At 37.0% G+C, this 21,432-nt stretch overlaps 1 protein-coding gene across 1 annotated transcript in view; it reads left to right on the forward strand.

The window, feature by feature from the left end:
• The first annotated feature begins 14,208 nt into the window (after positions 1 to 14,208).
• APOOL (apolipoprotein O like) overlaps positions 14,209 to 21,432 on the forward strand; it is a 115,094-nt gene continuing 107,870 nt past the window's right edge. Inside the window, exon 1 of the mRNA XM_047076283.1 lies at positions 14,209 to 14,241. Within this exon, the coding sequence (XP_046932239.1) occupies positions 14,227 to 14,241 (15 nt within the window). The 5' untranslated portion in view covers positions 14,209 to 14,226. The remainder of the gene's footprint in view (positions 14,242 to 21,432) is intronic.

Genomic DNA, 21,432 nt, shown 5'->3' on the forward strand with positions numbered 1-21,432 from the left:
TTAAAAAAAATGTCTTTAGTAACATTTTAATTTTTACTTTGGTGATTTCTAACATTGTTTCACCAATTTTCAAATATCATCTAACAACTGACTCAAATTTTGTTTTCATTCACTTCTCTTATGAAAGAATTCTCATAAATAATTAATTAATGTTTTTGGATTCATTTAATACAAAAGACAAATATTAAACTCCATGAGTTTAGTATTAGCTGAAATCTTTAGGTAATTCACTGTGTGTGTTTTTTTTTTAAGAAAGAGAGAGAAAAAGCATGAGCTGGGGAGAGGGGAGAGGGGGAGAGGGACAGAGGGAGAGAAAGAGGGAGAGAGGGAGAGAGAGAGAGAGAAAGAGGGAGAGAGGGAGAGAGAGAGAGAGAAGAGAGAGAGAGAGAGAGAGAGAGAGAGAGAGAGAGAGAGAGAATCTTAAGCAGGCTCCACACCCAGCTCGAAGCCTGACACAGGGCTAAATCCCATGACCCGGGATCGTGACCTGAGCCGAAATCAAAAGTTGAGCACTCAACCCACTGAGCCACCCAGCCTCCCCTAGGTAATCCACTTTTTAAATTGAAAGAACATAGAATTAAAATAAATATAGTCACTTTCTATTCAATTGTTTTAGATGGATTTGAAGGCCCATAAATCTTTTTTAGGACTTTCTATTAAATTGTTTTAGATGGATTTGGAGATCCATAAATCTTTTTTTAGGTTAACCTGTTCACTTCTACATCTCAAAAATGAAGAGGCCTAGGAAGTTAGGCCAAAAAGTCTAAGGAATGATTAATTCAGTCAGCACTTAGAGCAGCATTTCAAAATCCAGCAATGAAATTATAAACTTAAACAAAGACACAAAAAAATGGTGATGAGAAAATTGGGACAGCAACAACTAAAAGAATGAACCTGGACCACTTTCTTACACCATACACAGAAATAAATTCAGAATGGATGAAATACCTAAATATAAGACAGGAAATCATTAAAATCCTAGAGGAGAACACAGGCAGTAACCTCTTTGACATTGGCTGTAGCAACTTATTAGATATGTCTCCTGAGGCAAGGGGAAAAAAACAAAAATAAACTATTGGGGCTTCATCAAGATAAAAAGCTTCTGCAAGCCAAAGGAAACAACAACACTAAAAGGCAACTGACAGAATGGGAGAAGATATTTGCAAATGACAAATCTTACAAAGGGTTAATATCAAAAATATATAAAGAACTTATATAACTCAATACCAAAAAGCAAATAATGCAGTTAAAAAACAGGCAGAAGACATGAATAGACATTTTTCCAAAGAAGACATATACATGGCTAACGTAGACACGTGAAAAGATGCTCTACATCACTCATCATCAGGGAAATACAAATCAAAACTTCAATGAGATGTCACCTCACACCTGTCATAATGGCTAAAAATAGCAACACAGGAAACAACAGGTGTTGGTGAGGATGCAGAAAAAGGGAACCCTTTATTGTGGTAGTTATATGATTTTTATGCTTTGCTTTGTTGATGTGGTGTATCTCGTTGATTGATTTGTGAATATTGAACCATTCTTGCATTCTCAGGCTAAATCTCGCTTGATCATGGTGAGTGATCATTTTAATGTATTCTTGGATGCAGTTGGCTAATATTTTGTTGGGGAGTTTTACATCTATGTTCATCAGGGTTATTGGCCTGTAGCAAGTGTGTGTGTGTGTGTGTGTGTGGTGTTTTTGTTTGGTTTTTGGTTTTGGTGTGAAAGTAATGTTGGCCTTGTAGTACTTGAAAGTTTTCCTTCCTCTTCTATTTTTTGGAATAGTTTGAGGACAATAGGTTTCAACTTCTTCAAATGTTTTATAGAATTCAGTTGTGAATCCATCTGGTCCTGAACTTCTATTATTTGGTCATTTCTTGATTACCGATTTAATTTTGTCACTAAGTAGTAGGTGTGTTCAGATTTTCTATTTCTTCCTTATTCAGTTTTGGAAGATTGTATGCTTCTAGGAATTTATCCATTTCTTCTACTTTGTGCAAGTTGTTGGTATATAATTTTGCATCATAGTATTCTCTTATGATCCTTTGTATTTTTGTGGTGGGGGTTGTTACTTCTCTTTAGTTTCTGATTTTGCTTATCAGAGCCTTTAACCTTTTTCTTGATGAGTTTGGCTAAGGGTTTATCAATTTTGTTTATCTTTTCAAAGAACATGCTCTTAGTTTCACTGATTTGTTTCTATTTTGCCTTTATGCCATCTATTTCTGTTTAGATCTTTATTATTTTCTTCCTTCTGCTCACCTTGGGCTTTATTTCTTCTCTTGTAGTTTTTTTTTTTTTTTGTATAAGGCTAAATTGTTTATTTGATCTTTTTCTTGTTCCTTGAGATAGGTCTGTATTGTAATATATTTGCCTTTTAGAAATGGTTTTGTTGCATCCTAAAGATTTTGGACCATTGTGTTTCCATTTTCATTTTTTCTATGCATTTAAAAGTTTTTTCTTTTACTGTTTTGTTGACTTATTAGTTGTTTAATATTATGTTGTTTACCCTACATGTGTTTGTGTTTTTTTCAAATTTTATTTTTCTTGTGGTAGATTTCCAGATTCATACCACTGTGGTCAGAAAAGGTGCATGGTATGATTTTAATCTTAGTTTACTGAGGCTTGTTTTGTTGCCTAGCATGTGATGTATTCTGGATAATGTGTCCATGTGCACTTGAAAAGAATTTGTATATTGTCCTTTTTGATGGAATGTTCTGAATATATTTACTATATCCATCTGATTGAGTGTGCCATTCAATGACATAGTTTCTTTATTAATTTTCTGCCTGGGTGATCTATTGATTGATGTAAGTGGGATGTTAAAGTTCCCTACTATTGTATTGCCATAAATTTCTCTCTTTATGTTCTTTAATATTTGTTTTATGTAATTAAGTACTCCAGTGTTGGGTGTGTAGATATTTACAATTGTTATATCCCCTTGTTGGATTGATCCTTTTACCATTATGTACTGTCCTTTTTTGTCTTTTGTTACAGTATTTGTTTTACAGTCTATTTTGTCTGATATAAGTATTGCTACTCCAGTTTTTTTTTCTTTTTGCTTCTGTTTGCATGGTAAATGTTTTTTTTATCCCTTCACATTCAGTCTGTATGTGTCTTTAGGTATGAAGTGTTTTGTAGGCAGCACATAAACAGATCTCAGGGGTTTTTGTTTGTTTGTCTGTTTTGTAATCCGTTCTGTCATCCTATGTCTTTTGATTTTAATCTTAGTTTACTGAGGCTTGTTTTGTTGCCTAGCATGTGATGTATTCTGGATAATGTGTCCATGTGCACTTGAAAAGAATTTGTATTTAGGCCTTTTACATTCAAAGCAATTAATGGTAGATATGCACTTATTACTATTTTGTTATCTGTTTTCTGGTTGTTTTTGTAGTTCTTGTAGTTTATAATTTTATAGTTATTTTGTGATTTTTATTCCTTTCTTCTTCTCTTGCTCTCCTTTTTTGTGAATGGTGATTTTCTGTAACATTATGTTTGGTCCTTTCTCTTTATTTTCTGGGTATCTATTATAAGTTTTGAGTTTGTGGTTATCATGAGGTTCTTAACATCTTAAGTATATAGCAGTTTATATTAAATTGATGGTCATTTAAGTTCAAGAACATTCTAAAATAAGAATTTTTTATTGTTTTTTCTCCCTCCTCCATATTTTATGTATATGCTGTCATATTTTACATCTTTATATTCATAATTTTATTATGTATAATCATGTCCATTTATTTTTTACTGAAAGAAGTTTCTTTACTGTTTCTTGTAAGGCTGGTTTAGTGGTGATAAACTCCTTTAATTTGTTTGGGAAACTATCCTTCAAATCTGAATGATAACCTGCTGGGTAGAATATTCTTTTTTGTAGATTTTTTTTTGTTTTAGTACTTTGACTATATCATGGCACTCCCTTCTGACTTGCAAGATTTCTGCTAAAAAATCAGGTGATAGCCTTATAAGTTTTCCCTTGTAGGTAACTTTTTGCTTTTCTCTTGCTGTTTAAAAAAAATGTATGTTTATTATTGAGACAGAGTGACAGACAGAGCATGAGTGGGGAAGGTGCAAAGAGAGAGGGAAACACAGAATAGAAAGCAGGCTCCAGGCTCTGAGCTGTCAGCACAGAGCCCAATGTGGGACTCAAACTCACGAACTGTGAGATCATGACCTGAGCCAAAGTCAGAGGCTTAACTGACTGAGCCACCTAGGCACCCCTCCTGCTGTTTTTAAAATTCTCTCTTTATCTTTAATCTTTGACATTTATTTATTTATTTATTTATTTATTAAAATTTTTAAATATTTATTTATTTTTTGTGAGAGAGAGAGAGAGAGACAGAACAAGAGTGGGGTAGGGGCAGGGAACTAGGGAGACACAGAATCGGAAGCAAGTTCCAGGCTCTGAGTGGTCAGCACAGAGCCTGATGCGGGGCTTCAACTCATGAACCACAAGATCATGAACTGAGCCAAAGTCGGTTGCTCAACCAACTGAGCCACCCAGATGCCCCTATTTATTTATTTTTTAAGTAGGCCTCATGGCTATCACAGGACTTGCACTCATGATCATGAAATCAAGACTTGATCTGAGATCAAGAGTTGGACACTTAACCAACTTAGCCACCCAGGTGCCTCTAATCTTTCACATTGTAAGTTTTAAGTGTCATGGTGTGGCCCTTCCAGGATTCATCTTTTTTATAACTGTCTGCCCTTCTTGGACCTGGATGTCTATTTCCTTCCCAAGACTATAGTAGTTTTTATTGATTATTTCTTTAAATTAATTTCCTACCCCTTTCTCTCTCTTTCGCCTTTTTCTGGGACCCTTCTAATGCAAATGTTTGTTCACTTGATCTTGTTCAAGAGATCCTTTAACCTATTTTCATTTTTTTCTCTTTATGCTGTTCTGCTTAGGTGATTTCCATTACCCTGTCTTCTAGATCACTGATATGCTCTTCTGCATCTTCTAGTCTACTCTTGATTCCCTCTAGTGTGTTTTGTATTTCGGTTCTTGTACTCTTCAACTCTCTTTGGTTCTTTATTATATTTCCTGTCTCTTTATTGAAGGTTTCACTGAGTTTTTCCATTCTTCTCTTTAGCCCAGTGAGCATTTTTACAATCGTTTCATTAAATTCTTTTTTTAATGTTTATTTATTTATTTTGAGAGAGAGAGCAGGGAAGGGGCAAAGAGAGAGTGAGAGAATCTCAAGCATACTCTGTGCAGTCAACAGAGAGCCTGATGTGGGGCTTGATCTCATGAACTGTGAGATCATGACCTGAGCTGAAATCAAGAGTCAGACATTAACCGACCGAGCCACCCTGGCACCCCTCATTACATTAAATTCTTAATCAGGCATATTGCTTATCTCCATTTCATTTAGCTGTTTTCTCAGGTTTAGTCTTGTTCTTTCTTTTAAGCGTATCCCTTTGTCTCCCCATCTTGCTTGACTTTCTGTGTTTGTTTCTGTGAATTAGGCAGAACAACTACTTCATACAAACTTCAAGGAAAGGTCTAATGTATGATTATCTATGTAGATTGTGTGTAGTTGATGACTTTTGCTAACTAACTAGAGCTGTGGCTGGTGTGGGCTGGGGTCCTGGGGTTTTCCACACAGTTGGCACACTGCCAGAATAGTTAAGCTGAGGTGGATGCACACCACTGTGTTCTTGGGGTTCTATGTGTTGAGGGCACCATGGTGGGACAGCTGAAGCTGAAATGGGTGCTAGCTGGGGTTCCCTGGGGCACTCTGCATGGGGAGTGCCTTGGTGGTACAACTTAAGCCTGAGGTATTATGCTAGCTGCAAGGTCTCTTGAGTTCTCTGTGTTGAGGGTGCCTTAGCAGGATAGCTGAAATTAAACTGGATGCAAGCCAGGGAGACCCCAGGCTCTACACACAGAGGGCACCTTGGCAGGATAGCTGAATCTGAAGGTATCCCAGGACTCTCTGCACATATGGTGCCCAGAAGAAGTGGCTGCAGGGGAGGCATGGTACAGGCCAGGAGTTCCTATGGTGTTCCATGCAGATGGTACCCTGGCAGACTATTAAAGCTATAATGGGGGTGGAGCAAGGTGGTCCCTGGTCTCTTCATGCTAAATGTACCCTATCAGGGCAGCTGAAGCTGAACTGGGTGCAAGCTTGTATGTCCCAAGGTGCTCAGTTCAGTGAGTGCTCTGGCCGGGCAACTGAAGCCAAGATTGGTGTGGGAAGGTATGTTCTGGGGTGCTGTACACAGTGGGTGCTCTATTGGGGAAGCTGAAATTGATGCAGCTTTGGGCCAGGGGTTCCCAGAATGCTCCACATAGGGGGCATCTTGGCAAGGAAGCTGGATTTGAAGCAGACATTAACCAAGTTTCCAGAGCACTTTGCACTCAGGGTTCCCTAGAAAGCCATCTGAAGACAAAGTGGTGTAGGCCTGGAGTGTTCCACAGTGCTTTGTGCCTGTGTCACCTTGGCACAAAAGGTGGAGATGTAGTGAGCACTAATCATTAGTGATCTAGTGTGCACCACCCTGTGGCCACTTTGGTGGGGACAGCTGGGGCTGGTGTGGGCTATGGGCGTGGGGCTCACTGATGTGGCAGGTCAGTTAGGGTGTGCGGACTGTACACTGGTCCGCGCTTTCAAGGTTGGGGGAAGTGCACATCATGTCCATCAGTCCATCCCACCTACAGAGCATTCCAGCTGCTCACCCAGCCATTTGGTGAAGGTATAATGCTGGCTGTTTTATATGCTAGCTGCTGTTTTAAGCTGCAGCTTTTTAAAGAAAAAAAATGGGGGAAAAAAAGAAAATAGAAAAAAGAATAGAAAAAAAATTTAAAAAGAAGAAAACATGCAATTTTGTGTGTGTGTGTGTGTGTGTGTGTGTGTGTGTGTCCTAGAGTGACCAAGGCTGGTGTGGGTTTGCAGACCCAGTGATGGAATCCAGGACCTTGCTCTGGTCTGTGCTAAGGTGGTGAGGGAACACAAACCTGCAGTTTTTCAGTCCCTATGATGCAGAGAACATTCCCATGGCTCCTCTGCCATTTGGCAGAATCCCAGTGTTGTTTCTTTTATATGCTAGTTGCTCTTTTAAACCAAGGCTCCTTTTCTATTCTCAGTCCCTCAGTACTATCCTTCCCAACTGTAGTTCACAGAATCTAGGGTGGGGGATTCATTTGTTACCATGTTTCCTTCTCTCTTCCTGTTCTCTTTTGCTGTTCTTTTGTCATGCAGAAGTTGTTTAGTCTGCCTTCAGTTCTTCAGGAGGAGCTGTTCTATAAATAAGTGTAATTTGGTGTGTTTCATGGAGGAAGTGAGTTCAGGGTCTTCCTATGTCACCATCTTGGACCAGAATTCTATACCACAGCTTTTTTATCCATTAATCTATCAATGGACACAGGTTGCTTCCTGTGTATGTAATGCTCAGTAAGCAAGAAGGTTCTTATATCTTTTTTAGTGTTTTCATTTTCTTTAGGTAAATACCCAGTAGTGGAATTATTGGATCATGTGATATTTGTATTTTTAATTTTTTGAGGAAACTCCACACTGTTTTCTACAGTGCTGCACCAGTTTGTATTCCAACCACCAGTGCATGAAAGTTCTTTTTCTCCATATCTTCCTATCATTTGCTATTTTTGTGTTTTTGATTTTAGCCATTCTGACAGGTGTAAGGTGATCGCTCATTGTGGTATTCATTTGCATTTCTCTGATGATTAGTAATGTTGAGCATCTTCTCATGTTCCTGTTGGACATCTGTATGTCTTCTTTAGAAAAAGGTCTATCCAAGTCCTTTGCCTATTTTTTATCTGTTTCTTTTTATGGTATTGAATTATAATTATACAAGTTATTTATATATTTTGGATATTAACCCCTTATTGGATATATCATTTACAGATATCTTCTCCAATGTACTAGGTTGTATTTTTATTTTGTTGATGGTTTCCTTTGCTGTGCAAGTGCTTTGTATTTTGGTGTAGTCCCCAATAGTTTATTTTTGCTTTTGTTTCCCTTGCCTCAGGGGAGAAATATCTAGAAAAATTTTGCTAAGGCTCATATCAAAGAGAGTACTGCTTATATTTTGTATTAGGAGTTTTATAATTTTAAGTCTCGCATGCATGTCTTTAATTCATTTTGAGTTTATTTTTGTGTATAAGAAAGTGGTCCAATTTTATTCTTTTGCATGTAGCTGTCCAGTTTTCCCAGCACCATTTACTGAAGAAACTGTCTTATCCCCATTGTATATTCTTGCCTATTTTGTCATGGATTAATTGACCACATAAATCTAGATATATTTCTGGGTTTTCTATTCTGTTCTATTGATTTATGTGTCTATTTTTGTGCCAGTACCATATTATTTTTATTATTATAGATTTGTAATGAAAACTGAAATTGTAGTACCTCCAGCTTTGTTTTTCTTTCTCAAGATTTCTTTGGCTATTCAGGGACTTTTGTGGCTGCATACAAATTTTAGTATTAATTTTTCTAGTTCTGTGAAAAATGCTGTTGGTATTTTGATAAGGTCTGTGTAAAATCTGTAGTTTGGTTTTGGCAGTATGGACATTTTAACAATATTAATTTTTCCAATCAATGAGCATGGAATATCTTTCCATTTGTTTGTTTTGTCTTCAATTTTTTCATCAATGTTTTATAGTTTTTAGAGTACATGTTTTTCACCTCCTTGGTTAAGTTTATTCTTAGATATTCATTATTTTTGGTGCAATTGGTTTCTTAATTTCTCTTCCTGCCACCTCATTATTAAACAACTCTGTGGAAACATATGGTTAAAAACTGAGGTTTCCTACTAACAACTATGAAAGTGAGTGAGCCATCTTGGAAGTGGATCCTTCGACCTCAAACCTTCTGATAACTGCAGTTCCAGCCGACATCTTGAGAAGAACCTCATGAGAGACCTGAAGCAGAATAACATAGATAAGCCATTTTTGAATTCCTGAGCCACAGAAACTGTGAAATAGTGTTTGTTTTTTGTACTTCTAAATTTGGTGTAAATTGTTATGTAGCCATACACAGCTAATATAGACACCAAGGCATAGAGATATTGACAAAACCAAAGAAAAGATGTGGTTCCAAGAGCTTAAAGGATACTAGTTGTTTCAATTTAAAATTTCAGAGGTAAAGTGGTTCTCCTAGTGATAACAAATTCAAGAAATGAATAGGCTTAAGTGAAATAAGATTAAAAGCCATTGGAGATGAGGGCCTCATGGGTCCAAAAGAATATCAAAGTTACCTGGGATGATCAAATAGCATTAGATAAAAGCCTGTATAGAATCTTGACATGGTGGTGCTGGAAGTGACATAGCATTTAAGACTTTTTTTTTTAAAGACCAAGATCTTATTTTCCTTCAAGCTGCTTTTCATTACACAGAGCAGCTTTTTGTGCCAAAGCAATCAGTAACAATTGGAAAATCTACAATAATAAATCAAAAAATAAACAGTATTTAAATTATTTCTTATAAAAAAGAAAATTGAAGTTTTTTACATATGATCTGGCTCCTGCCTGACTTCTACTTTCTGCCTCACTCATGATCCTCTAGTAAATTTGTTCCCACCTCATTATTTTCGCATTTATTGTTCCTTTCACCTGAATACTCACATATTCACATAAGTGAACCCTCTTGTTACTCAAGTCTCAGCTCAAGGGTCTGCTCCTTGAAGAAGTATTCTTTTCCTCCCAATATAGAGTAACTACCACCGCAACCCTCTCATCCTCTATGGTATTTATCACTACTTGAAATGATCTTGTTTCTTTTTTTGTTTTCTTGGTAAAAATTTACACTTAAGCTCCAACAGACCAAGGGTTGTGCCCTCATGTCTGTTTTGTTCATTGTTTCCTATCCAGCAAATAGAACAAAACAGGCTATGGAGCCCCATGGGCAGGAATGGGAGTAGTCAGACCTGACTGCAGGCAATAAGGAAATAGATTATCTATAGAGAATTTAAAACCAGTAGTAATACAAAGCAAAATCATTCTTCTTTTCATTATTACCATGTTCTAGAATTTCTAAGCAATGTCACTAATAAAATACTCCTGCCCTAGAAAAAAATATTTTTTTGATCTAAGTTCTAAACAAATCTCTTGGTCACTGTTAAGTTTTAATAATATATATGTAAACTTCAAATTAGCAAATTTTGACAACTTATCCTTTAACCAACATTGTACTCTCCATGAAAGTTAATTTGGAGAATTCCCAGTTATACAGGGTCCAAAAACATGTTGACTGAACTACACAAATTCTTTTAGAGAACAGATTCACAAAGTTTCCAAACTGTTGGATCTCACTGTGCGTGTTGTATCTCTATCCCCTGTGGTACTATATATCCCTGCATTTTAATAGATTAGGAAGGAACAATGATAGCACAGAGATTGAAAAAACAGAGAAACAGAACCTGGATTACTTCAATTCTGCCATTTTAGGTGACCACCTGGTATTTGTATTTGTGTTTAAAATTTAAAACATGAAACAGAGTGCAAACTTTGTAATATTTGTTTGGAAAAGTGTAACTTTTAATTTATCATGAACTATTTTACTGAATTTGAATTTTTCTGATGTTAAACTTTAGATGAGGTTATTAATCAGACAGAAAAAAATATGTACAAAGAGACAGAATTAGCCTTGAGCACTAAAAAAACACCAAGTCTTAAACTGTTCTTTGAAAATTGGGTCACAGAAATTGAGAAGAAAGTAATTTTCTATGCAACAATAGAATGTCAGGAAATGGACATTACATAGAAAATGATAGGAGAAATGACAGAAGATGCTTATCTGACATTACCAGAAGAAACCAGAGGGCAGTATCTGAATGCCTTGATAGTTTGCAGAAAGCACTGGATACTTGTTCTAAAGCAGTGGGGATCCAATGATGTCAAAGTTCCTTCTCATTAGTACATTTTTCACTGATTTCTACAGAAGAAGAACTTCTGAAGTTTTTACCTACTAGTTAGAAATGTATAATTAATTTCCTGATGAGGATAATTTAGTTGAAACTTTCAACTGTAGAAAATTTGTATGCCTCTGGATTTGATCCTTAAGAAACAAAGACATGGGTGGCATTGTAATTCATAGAACTTTGTGAAATAGGATTATTATAATTCTCTTTCAAACTTAAAATTTTAAGACTTTTCTTTTTTAACGTTTATTTATTTTTGAGAGAGAGAGAGAGAGAGAGAGAGAGCTAGTCTGCGTGAGCACGCCAGCTGGGGAGGACGCAAGGGGGGGGGAGCACGCAAACGGAGGAGGGGCAGAGAGGGAGGGGCAGAGAGGGAGGGGCAGAGAGGGAGGGGGATACAGAATCCAAATCAGGCTCCAGGCTCTGAGCTGTCAGCACAAAGCCCACACAGGGCTCAGGGCTTGAACTCACAAACTGAAATCATGACTTGAGCTGAAGTCGGAGGCTTAACCGACTGAGCCACCCAGGCACCCCAAATTTAAGACTTTTATTATTTGTGTATATGTTGCTTAATATTAAATAAACCTTACTAATAAAAATTAGTAAAAAAGTGTTCATCTTTCAACTATTAACAAAAATAGATCAAAAGTCTACTTATATCATCTACTGAATATTTAAATTTTTTTCAATGTTTATTTATTTTTGAGAGAGAGAGGGAGTGTGAGTGGGGGAGGAGCAGAGAGAGAGGGAGACACAGAATCAGAAGCAGGCTCCCGGCTCCGAGCTGTCAGCACAGAGCCTGAAGCAGGGCTCGAACTCAGGGAGTGCAAGATTATGACATGAGCTGAAGTCGGACACTTACCGACTGAGACACCCAGGCGCCCCAAGAATATTTAGAAATATTAGATTTTGATGAAGTTATTGACAAATAGGCAGATGTTAAAGCTCAAAAGTAAAAGCTGTAATATTTTTTATTTATTATGCAGCAGACCAATATCTAGGTTTAAGTTCTTTCTCCTTTAAAAAATACATTAAAAAATAAAAAAAATACATTAATGCAATTAGAAAACATTGATCCATTACTTTTTTCAGTGTCTTTTCTGGCCTTTATTACAGGTTTCATTTCATCATCATTTCTTTTTTTAATATTTATTTATTATTGAGTACAGTTGTACACCTTTAGGTTTACAACATGGTGAGTCAATAACTCTATACATTGTTACACTCACCACAAGTATAGTACCATCTGTCACCATAAATGGTGACTATTAAATGGCTATTACAATACAATGACTATATTCCCTATGCTGTACCTTTTATTATCCTGACGTATTTATTCTATAACTGGAAGTCTGTATCTTTCACTCCCCTTCACTCATTTTGCCCACCCCCTACTCCCTCCCTTCTGGCAACCATCAATTTGTTCTCTGTATTAATAGGTCTGGTTCTGCTTTTGTTTATTCATTTGTTTTGTTATTTAAATTCCACATATCATCTATCAATGGATATTGATATCCATTGGTGTCAGGGTGCCTGGGTGGCTAAGTTGGTTGAGCGTCCAACTTTGGCTCAGGTCATGATCTCATGGTTCAGTTCATGGGTTCAGGCCCTGTGTCAGGCTGTGTGCTGATGGCTCAGAGCCTGGAGCCTGCTTTGGATTCTGTGTCTCTCTCTGTCCCTCCCCCACTTGTGCTCTGTCTCTGTCAAAAATAAATAAACGTTAAAAAATTTTTAAAACTATGATCTGCTTACAGTGTCAAATATGTTAGGTATGTTACTGATGCTAGGCATATAGTTTGCACTTAAATATTTGTTGAATGAATAAATGAATTAATATTAGGTATGTTGATGGTCAGATTATGAGCATCTTCTCTCCTTAGAATCACTCACTGGAGGCCTAGGGAAGATCTTGCTCCTGTTGAATATGTTGCACCTATCCACAGAATATTCTCCTTATAGCACCAAAATGATCCTTTTAAAATCTAACTTAGATCATGGCACATCTTTGCTCAAAACCCTCCATTGACTTCCCCTCCTAATCAGAATCAAATCCAAAATCTGTGTGGTGGCACAAAAAGCCCGTACTTAGTGTGTTATTTCACTCCTTTTGAACTTATCACACCAGCCACACTGGCCTTTCTTCATTGTTGTTCTTTCTACATCAAACGCTCTTCCCTAAATTCCTTCAGGACTTTTCTCAAATGTCACCTTGTCGGAAAGCCTTTCCCTAACCTATTTAAACAAGTGAATTCTCTCCTTATCCCCATATTATTTTATTTTCCTTCTTAGCAGTTGGCACTTTGTAACATTTATTTGTCTTTTCCTCTTGGAAACATAAGCTGTTTTGTTCTCTATTTTGAACAAGTGCCTGGCATATAGTAGGCTCATAGTGACATAGTCTTAGAATGAAAGAACTTGATCATGTATTGCAGAGGTAACATGTTCTTTTTGTGACTGATAAAGGAAATTTTCAACTTTTCATGTGTTTGTGGGTCCTGCTGCTGGGCTCCCAGGGAAAGTATTCTGTAACGTTTACGAAGGTCAAAATGACTCTGCAAACTTCAAAGCATGGACTCTATTTCTGCCCCAAGCACATATTGTACATATGCTTCGCTAAAAAAAAAAAAAAAATACAAAAACAAAACCAAAAAACCAAAAAACCAAAAAGGAGCATTCCAAACATAATGATAAGAAAAAGAAAGAAAATCTCCCTGGTTCCCAAAAGATTAGTCATGCAGACTTGCACATATCAACAACATAAGATAAAGTCTTTAACCTTCTGAAATGTCTTTCCTCAGGATGATTTGTAACTCTTTATGGAAAAAAAAAATATATATATATATACCTGCATCAAAAGTTCCTTCCCCGGAGCATTCTCTTCTTTGTGAAGAGTGTGTATAAGGGCAGCTGTTTTAATTTGGGCTTGAATAAAACTCTTTTCCTTTCTCCTTACATTTTTAAGAAAGGTTTGTTCGATTTGCCTGGACCTGACTTATAGATATAAAAGCACCTAGACTTGGGTTTTAGATCCTTATCTAGACAAATCACATACGCCTGAAATAACGAAAATAGTATAAACTTCTGCACCCAGCCAAATAGCTTTCAACTGGATTATGGAGGATATTCTGAAAGGCTTTATCAAGGATAGAAACAGTCAGTCACAACGATGAACGGTTTTACTGGAAGACAGCTGACCAATGGTAGCAGCTTCCTAGAGCCGCATTGGAGGGTAGAGAAAAGGCGGAACCAGTAGACGAGACGTAACCAGGCGGGGCTCCTGAGTGGAGCGGAGTTGAATTGTTTTGTCCCTCTCCGCCCACCATATGAAAACTTAGAGAAGGTCACAGATATGGCGGCTGTCAGGGTAAGTTAAAAAACAAACCCTTTTGTAGTTTCTGGGTGCGGATATAGCTTGCTACTAACTATAGCAAGGATCCTCCTAACTTCAGAAGGGAGCGCCACAGCAAGAGGTGGGGTGGAGGTGGGGTTGTGAGAAATTTGGCAAGGTCAGGGAGTCTTAAACGTTAGAAACCTCAAAACAGCTACCTCTCCCCCTTGGATTTCCTCAGTCTGTGATAGTACTCTTTTCTCAAACTCCCGCGGTTAGCTGTTTATACGACGACACAGTGAAAACTGGGAAACGGGTGGGTGAAAAAGGCTGGCCTGGCCACAAGTTGCAGCAAGCTAACTTGAACAGAAAGAGAAAAGAAATTCAAGGCATTCGACTGGGCGCACAGGGCGGGGTCTCATGACCCTTTGAAAGACTTTGTTTAAACATTTGGGGGTGAAAAAGACCAGAATGGAGACGTCTCAAAGTCTTTCTGCAGTGCGCGGTGTTTGTATTCACTGTTGTCCCTCTCCAGGTTTGAATAATAAACCTGTTTCTTTTGACTTGTGTAATGGGAAAAGGTGCTTTTACTTAGGTATCTTTGTACCGGAAGTGACTCAGCTGGCTGTTAGCTGCAGTTCCCTAATTAGGTTTCAATAACAGTAGTCGACAAATGTCTACAGGTAGGTATCTGTAGCGGGTTTTAAGTGTAAAATGCACTGTTTGCAGACGATACAAATATGAATAACTCAGTTCAGCCAAAGTTTAAGGTGAGTCAGTATCCGTCTTGATTCATCTTCCATTTCAACATTTCTGGTTCTCATAATTTATCTAAATTACCACAGCATCTTTCCAACTGGACTTGCTGTCTCTAGCCAAGCTGTCATGGAATCCATTTTCCCTGAAATGCCAGACTTATGCTAAAGTGCAAATCTGATTATACCCCTTTACTACTTAAAAGCCTTTATTGGCATTCAGTCATCTGTCCTCTGGAGTCAGGTTAAGACTCCTATGTCTGGAACACCCAACCCTGCCTTGGCTTTCCAGCTTCATCTTCTGTCTCTCAGGAAATCTTGTTAACATCTGTACTCCAAGCATTTTCTCCTGCTCTTTCTCTGGACCTGATGAGAACCATCTTCATCTAGTTAGTTCCTATTCATAGTCCATTCATTCATGTAACAGATATTTGTGTACTAGCTCCTCATATACTAATATGTTTTCCAAGATCCTGTTCCCGATTTTCCCAGTCTAATTTAAATAACTCGTTTTTGTGCTTCCAGAGGATCTTAGGCATACTGTTAACTTATGACTTAACTGCACTTCAAATAATATACTATTTACTTGCCTGTTCTGTCCTCCTATAAGATGCTTGAGGACAGTATTTATGATACTAATTTTTGTATCCCTAGTACTTGTAGGACTTACATTAGGTACTCAGTAAAATCTACAGGAATAAATAAATGCCAGGCAATGAAGTAGTGTATTCTGTGATTCAGAGCAAGGGAAATACCTTGCCTCAGGAGAAGTACAAAGTGATCTGAGGGTTCAAAAGACAGAGCCCAAACCTGGTTGAAAGTAATAAAGACTTCATGGAGGAGATGCAGAGACAGAGGAATGGCCAATGGTAAAAAGCAAACCAGCATAGTGTGTTATCACTGAAGCCTAGAGGAGGGAGTTGAACAGTCTTTTTGTTTGGCCATTAATAAGTCACTGGAAGCCACCATTTATTAAGTGGTTACTATAAGACCAGGCACCATGCTAAAATACTTTACGTATGTCATTTCACTTAACTCTCAGGACAACTTTATGTTGTAGTTGTGATCACCGTTTTACAAATGAAAAACTAAGGTTGAGAGAACTCAAGTAAACTGCCCCAAATCATAATGCATTATCTTTATGGGGTGTTGATTTTGGCTCAGGTCATGATCTCATGGTCCTGAGATTGAGCCCCACGTTGGGCTCCACGCTGGGCATCACTCTGGGCATGGAGCCTGCTTAAGTTTCTTCCTCTCTTCCTCTGCCCCTCCCCCACTCGTGCCCGCTCTCTCAAAAAAAAAAAAAGAATCTTTATATTCCCAGCACTTAGTGTAATGCCATATATTTTCTGACCTTTAGATCCCCATTTAAGTCACACCTCCTTCAGGCCAGTGGACTGATAACCTGTTTCCCGTGACAGTGTCAGTAGTCTCTGGCAAGTAGAATAGAAATTTGTTATGTTAGCAATAGCACTGCTAGGAATTTACCCAAGGGATACAGGAGTGCTGATGCATGGGGCACTTGTACCCCAATGTTTATAGCAGCACTTTCAACAATAGCCAAATTACGGAAAGAGCCTAAATGTCCATCAACTGATGAATAGATAAAGAAGTTGTGGTTTATATATACAATGGAATACTACTTGGCAATGAGAAAGAATGAAATATGGCCTTTTGTAGCAACGTGGATGGAACTGGAGAGTGTTCTGCTAAGTGAAATAAGTCATACAGAGAAAGACAGATACCATATGTTTTCACTCATATGTGGATCCTGAGAAACTTAACAGAAGACCATGGGGGAGGGGAAGGAAAAAAAAGAGGTTAGAAAAGAATTTTTTAAAGATGAATGTTGATCAAGAACTTTGGAAATATGGCCTTTTGTAGCAACATGGATGGAACTGGAGAGTGTTATGCTAAGTGAAGTAAGTCATACAGAGAAAGACAGGTACCATATGTTTTCACTCTTATGTGGATCCTGAGAAACTTAATAGAAGACCATGGGGGAGGGGAAGGAAAAAAAAGTTAGAGAGGGAGGGAGCCAAATCATAAGAGACTCTTAAAAACTGAGAATAAACTGAGGGTTGATGGGGGGTGGCAGGGAGGGGAAAGTGGGTGATGGGCATTGAGGAGGGCACCTGTTGGGATGAGCACTGGGTGTTGTATGGAAACCAATTTGACAATAAATCTCATATTAAAAAAAAAAAGAAATTTGTTGTGTTAACATTATCATTTTTTTAAATTGAAATGAATACTTTTATGCAGCCTTGTTTCTTTCATCTTACACTTTTGATTGTTTTAAGACCCTTGTTGCTTATTCATGATACTTTTAATAAGACAATCTTTAAAAAATATAAAATGTTGTGGTCATAAAAAATGCTTGGAATGATCTCAATCTTTTTGTATTTGTTGAGGCCTGATATGTGACCTAGTATGTGCTCTGTTGTGGAGAATGTCCCATGTGAATGTGAAGAGAATGTGTATTCTGCTATTTTGGTTGGAGTGTTTTGAATATAGCTGTTAAGTCCATCTGGTCCAGTGTGTCATTCTAAGTCATTGTTTCCTGTTGTTTTTCTGTTTAGATTTTCTGTCCATTGATGTAAGTGGGGTGTTAATATCTCCTACTATTATTGTATTATTTTCAGTCAGTTCGTTTATGTTATTGTTTTATATATTTGGGTGCTCCCATATTTGATGCATAAATAATTACATTTGTTAGATCTTCTTGTTGGATTGGCCATACAGCTGTGGGTTCCTTTCTGGGTTTTCTATTCTGTTCCATTGACCTATGTGTCTATTTTTGTGCCAGTACTATACTCTATTGATCACTACAACTTTGTACTATAACTTGAAGTCCAGAATTGTGATGCCCGCAGCTTTGCTTTTTTTTTTTTTTTTTTCAAGATTGCTTTGGCTATTTGGTGTCTTTGGCGGGGGGGGGGGGGGTCCATACAAAGTTTAGGATTGTTTGTTCTAGCTTTGTGAAAATTGCTGTTGGTATTTTGATAGGGATTGCATTAAATGTGTAGATTGCTTTGGGTAGTATAGACATTATAACAATATTGGTTCTTCAAATCCATGAGCATGAAATGTCTTTTCATTACTTTGTTCCCTCTTTGATTTCTTTGATGAATGAAAGAAAGAGGTTTTTCACCTCTGGTTAGATTTATTTCTAGGTATCTTAATGTTTTTTGGTACAGTTGTAAATGGAATCAATTTCTAGATTTCTTTCTGCTGCTTTATTTTTGGTGTATAGAAACACAACAGATTTCTGTGCATTGATTTTGTATCCTATGACTCTATTGAATTCTTCTATCAATTTTAGCAATATTTTGGTGGAGTCTTTAGGACGTTTTTTAATATAGAATATTATGTCATCTGCAAATAATGAAAGTTTGACTTCTTCCTTGCTAATTTGGATGCCTTTTACTTCTTTTTGTTGTCTGGTTGCTGTGGCTGGTCCTGTGTTAAATAACAGTAGTAGGAATGGACATCTCTGTCTTGTTCCTGCTATAGAGGAAAAGTTCTCAGTTTTTGCCCATTGAGGATGATATTAGCTGCGAGTTTTTCATAGATAGCTTTTATTATGTTGCTGTATGTTCCCTCTAACCCTAACCCTCCTTTGTTGAAGGTTTTTATCATGAATGGAAGTACTTTATTAAATGCTTTTTCTGCATCTATTGAAAGGGTCATATGGTTTTTATCTTTTCATTGATTAATGTGGTATATCTTGTTGATTGATTTGTGAATATTGAACCACCCTTACAACCCAGGAATGTATCGCACTTGTTCATAGTGAATGATTATTTTAATGTACATTTGTATTTGGTTTACTAGTATTTTAATGAGAATTTTTCATCCCTGTTCATCAGGGATATTGGCCTGTAGTTCTCTTTTTTAGGGCTGTCTTTCTTTATCTGGTTTTGTTATCGTGGTAATGTTGGCCTCATAGAATTAATTTGGAAGTCTTCCTTCCTTTTCCATTTTTTGGAAATTTTGCGAAGAAGAGATATTAACTCTTTAAATGTTTGGTAGAAATCTCCTCTGAAGGCATTTGGCCCTGGACTTTAGATTGTTTGGAGATTTTTGAATACAGATTCAGTTTTTTGCTGGTTATCAATCTGTTAAAGTTTTCTGTTTCTTCCTGTTTCCGTTTTGGTAATATATATCTTTCTAGGAATTTATCCATTTCTTCTAGGTTGTCCAATTTGTTGGCACATAGTTTTTCATAATATTCTCTTATAATTATTTGTATTTCTGTGGTGTTGCTTGTTATTTCTCTTCTCTTGTTTATGATTTTATTTAAATGGGCCCTTTTGCCTTTCTTTTTAATAAACATGGCTAAGGATTTATCAATTTTATTAATTTTTTCAAAGAACCAGCTCCTGGTTTCATTGATTTATTCTATTGGTTTTTTTTTTTTTTAACTTCTGTATCACTTTTTGTCTGCTCTAATCTTTATTATTTCCTTCCTTGTACTGGTTTTAAGCTTTGTTTTGTTTCTAGCTCCTTTAGGTATAAAGTTGGGTTGAGATTTTTCTTGCTTCTTGAAGTAGATCTGTATTGCCATATACTTCCCTTTTAGGACCACTTTTGCTGCATTTGAAAGGTTTTGGACCATTGTGTTTTCTTTTCATTTCTTTCCATGTATTTTTAAATTTCTTCTTTGATTTCCTAGTTGACCCATTCATTGTTTTATAGAATGTTGTTTAACCTCCATATATTTGTGGTCTTTCCTAATATTTTCTTGTGGTTGACTTCAAGTTTCATAGTGTTGTGGTCGGAAAAAATGCTTGAAATGATCTCAATCTTTTTGTATTTGTTGAGGCCTGATATGTGACCTAGTATGTGCTCTGTTGTGGAGAATGTCCCATGTGAATGTGAAGAGAATGTGTATTCTGCTATTTTGGTTGGAGTGTTTTGAATATAGCTGTTAAGTCCATCTGGTCCAGTGTGTCATTCTAAGCCATTGTTTCCTGTTGTTTTTCTGTTTAGATTATCTGTCCATTGATGTAAGTGGGGTGTTAATGTCTCCTACTATTATTGTATTATTTTCAATGAGTTCATTTATGTTTGTTATTGTTTTATATATTTGTGTTATTGTTTTATATATTTGGGTGCTCCCATATTTGATGCATAAATAATTACATTTGTTAGATCTTCTTGTTGGATTGGCCCCTTTATTATGATGTAGTGCCCTTTTTCATCTCTTATTGCAGTCTTTGGTTTAAAATCTAGTTTTTCCATATAAGTATTGCTACTCCAGCTTTCATTTGACATCCATTTGTATGATGTTTGTCCTTCCCCTCACTTTCAATGTGTAGGTGTCTCTAGGTCTAAAATAAATCTTTAAAAAAATTTTTTTAATGTTTATTTTTGAGAGAGAGAGGCCAAGAGTGAGAGTGGAGGAGGGACAGAGAGAGAGGGAGACACAGAATTTGAAGCAGGCTCCAAAGCAGCACAATAGGCTCTGTGCTGACAGAGTCCGATGAGGGGCTCAAACTCATTAGCCATGAGATCATGACCTGAGACAAAGTCAGATGCTCAACCAACTGAGCCACCCAGGTGCCCCTAAAATAAATCTCTTGTAGGTAGTGTATAGATGAGTCTTGTTTTTTAATACATTTATGCAAAAGACACCCTATGTCTTTTGATTTAGTCCAGTTACATTAAGAGTAATTATTGATAGGTATGTATTTAGTGCCATTTTATTACTTGTTGCGTCATTGTTTCTGGAGATTTTTCCACTCAAGGAGTCCCCTTTAATATTTGTAATATTAGTGGTCACAAACTCCTTTGGTTTTTGTTTGGGGAATTCTTTATGTCTCCTTCTATTGTGAATGATGGCCTTGCTGGATAGAGTACTCTTGGCTGCAGATTTTTTCCAGTCAGCACATTGAATGTATCAAGCCACTCTCTTCTGGCTTGCCAAGTGTCTGTTAAGAAATCTGTAGTTCCCCTTATGAGGCTAACCTTGTAAGTTAGGGGCTTCTTTTGTATTGCTGCTTTTATGATTTTTTCTTTATCCACATGTTTTGCAAATTTAATTACAATATGTCTTGATGTGGGCTTGCTTTTGTTGATTTTGGTGGGAGTTCTCTGTGCCTCCTGGATCTGGATGTCTGTTTCCTTCCCCAGATTAGGGATGTTTTTAGCTATTATGTCTTCAAAAAAATGTTTTTGCCCTCTTTTCTATCTTTTCTTCTTCTGAGACTCCTATAGTATGAATGTTATTACATTTGATGGAGTCACTGTGTTCCCTTAGTCTATTTTCGTGTTGCATAGTTCTTTCTCTCTTTTGTTCAACTTCAGTAATTTCCATTACTTTGTCTTCTGTATCACTTATTCATTTCTCTCCTCTTCCAGGCTTGTGTTCATTGCATTAAGCCTGTGTCCAATATCAGTTATTGCATTTTTCATTTCTGATTTTTAACTCTTTTATCTCTGTGGCAAGGGCCTCTCTGATGTCTTCCAT

Source organism: Lynx rufus, unplaced genomic scaffold (assembly GCF_022079265.1).
Source record: "Lynx rufus isolate CCGP_SWC_20201006 ecotype Redwood Valley unplaced genomic scaffold, mLynRuf1.p SCAF_14, whole genome shotgun sequence".
In the NCBI taxonomy this organism is placed as follows: domain Eukaryota; kingdom Metazoa; phylum Chordata; class Mammalia; order Carnivora; family Felidae; genus Lynx; species Lynx rufus.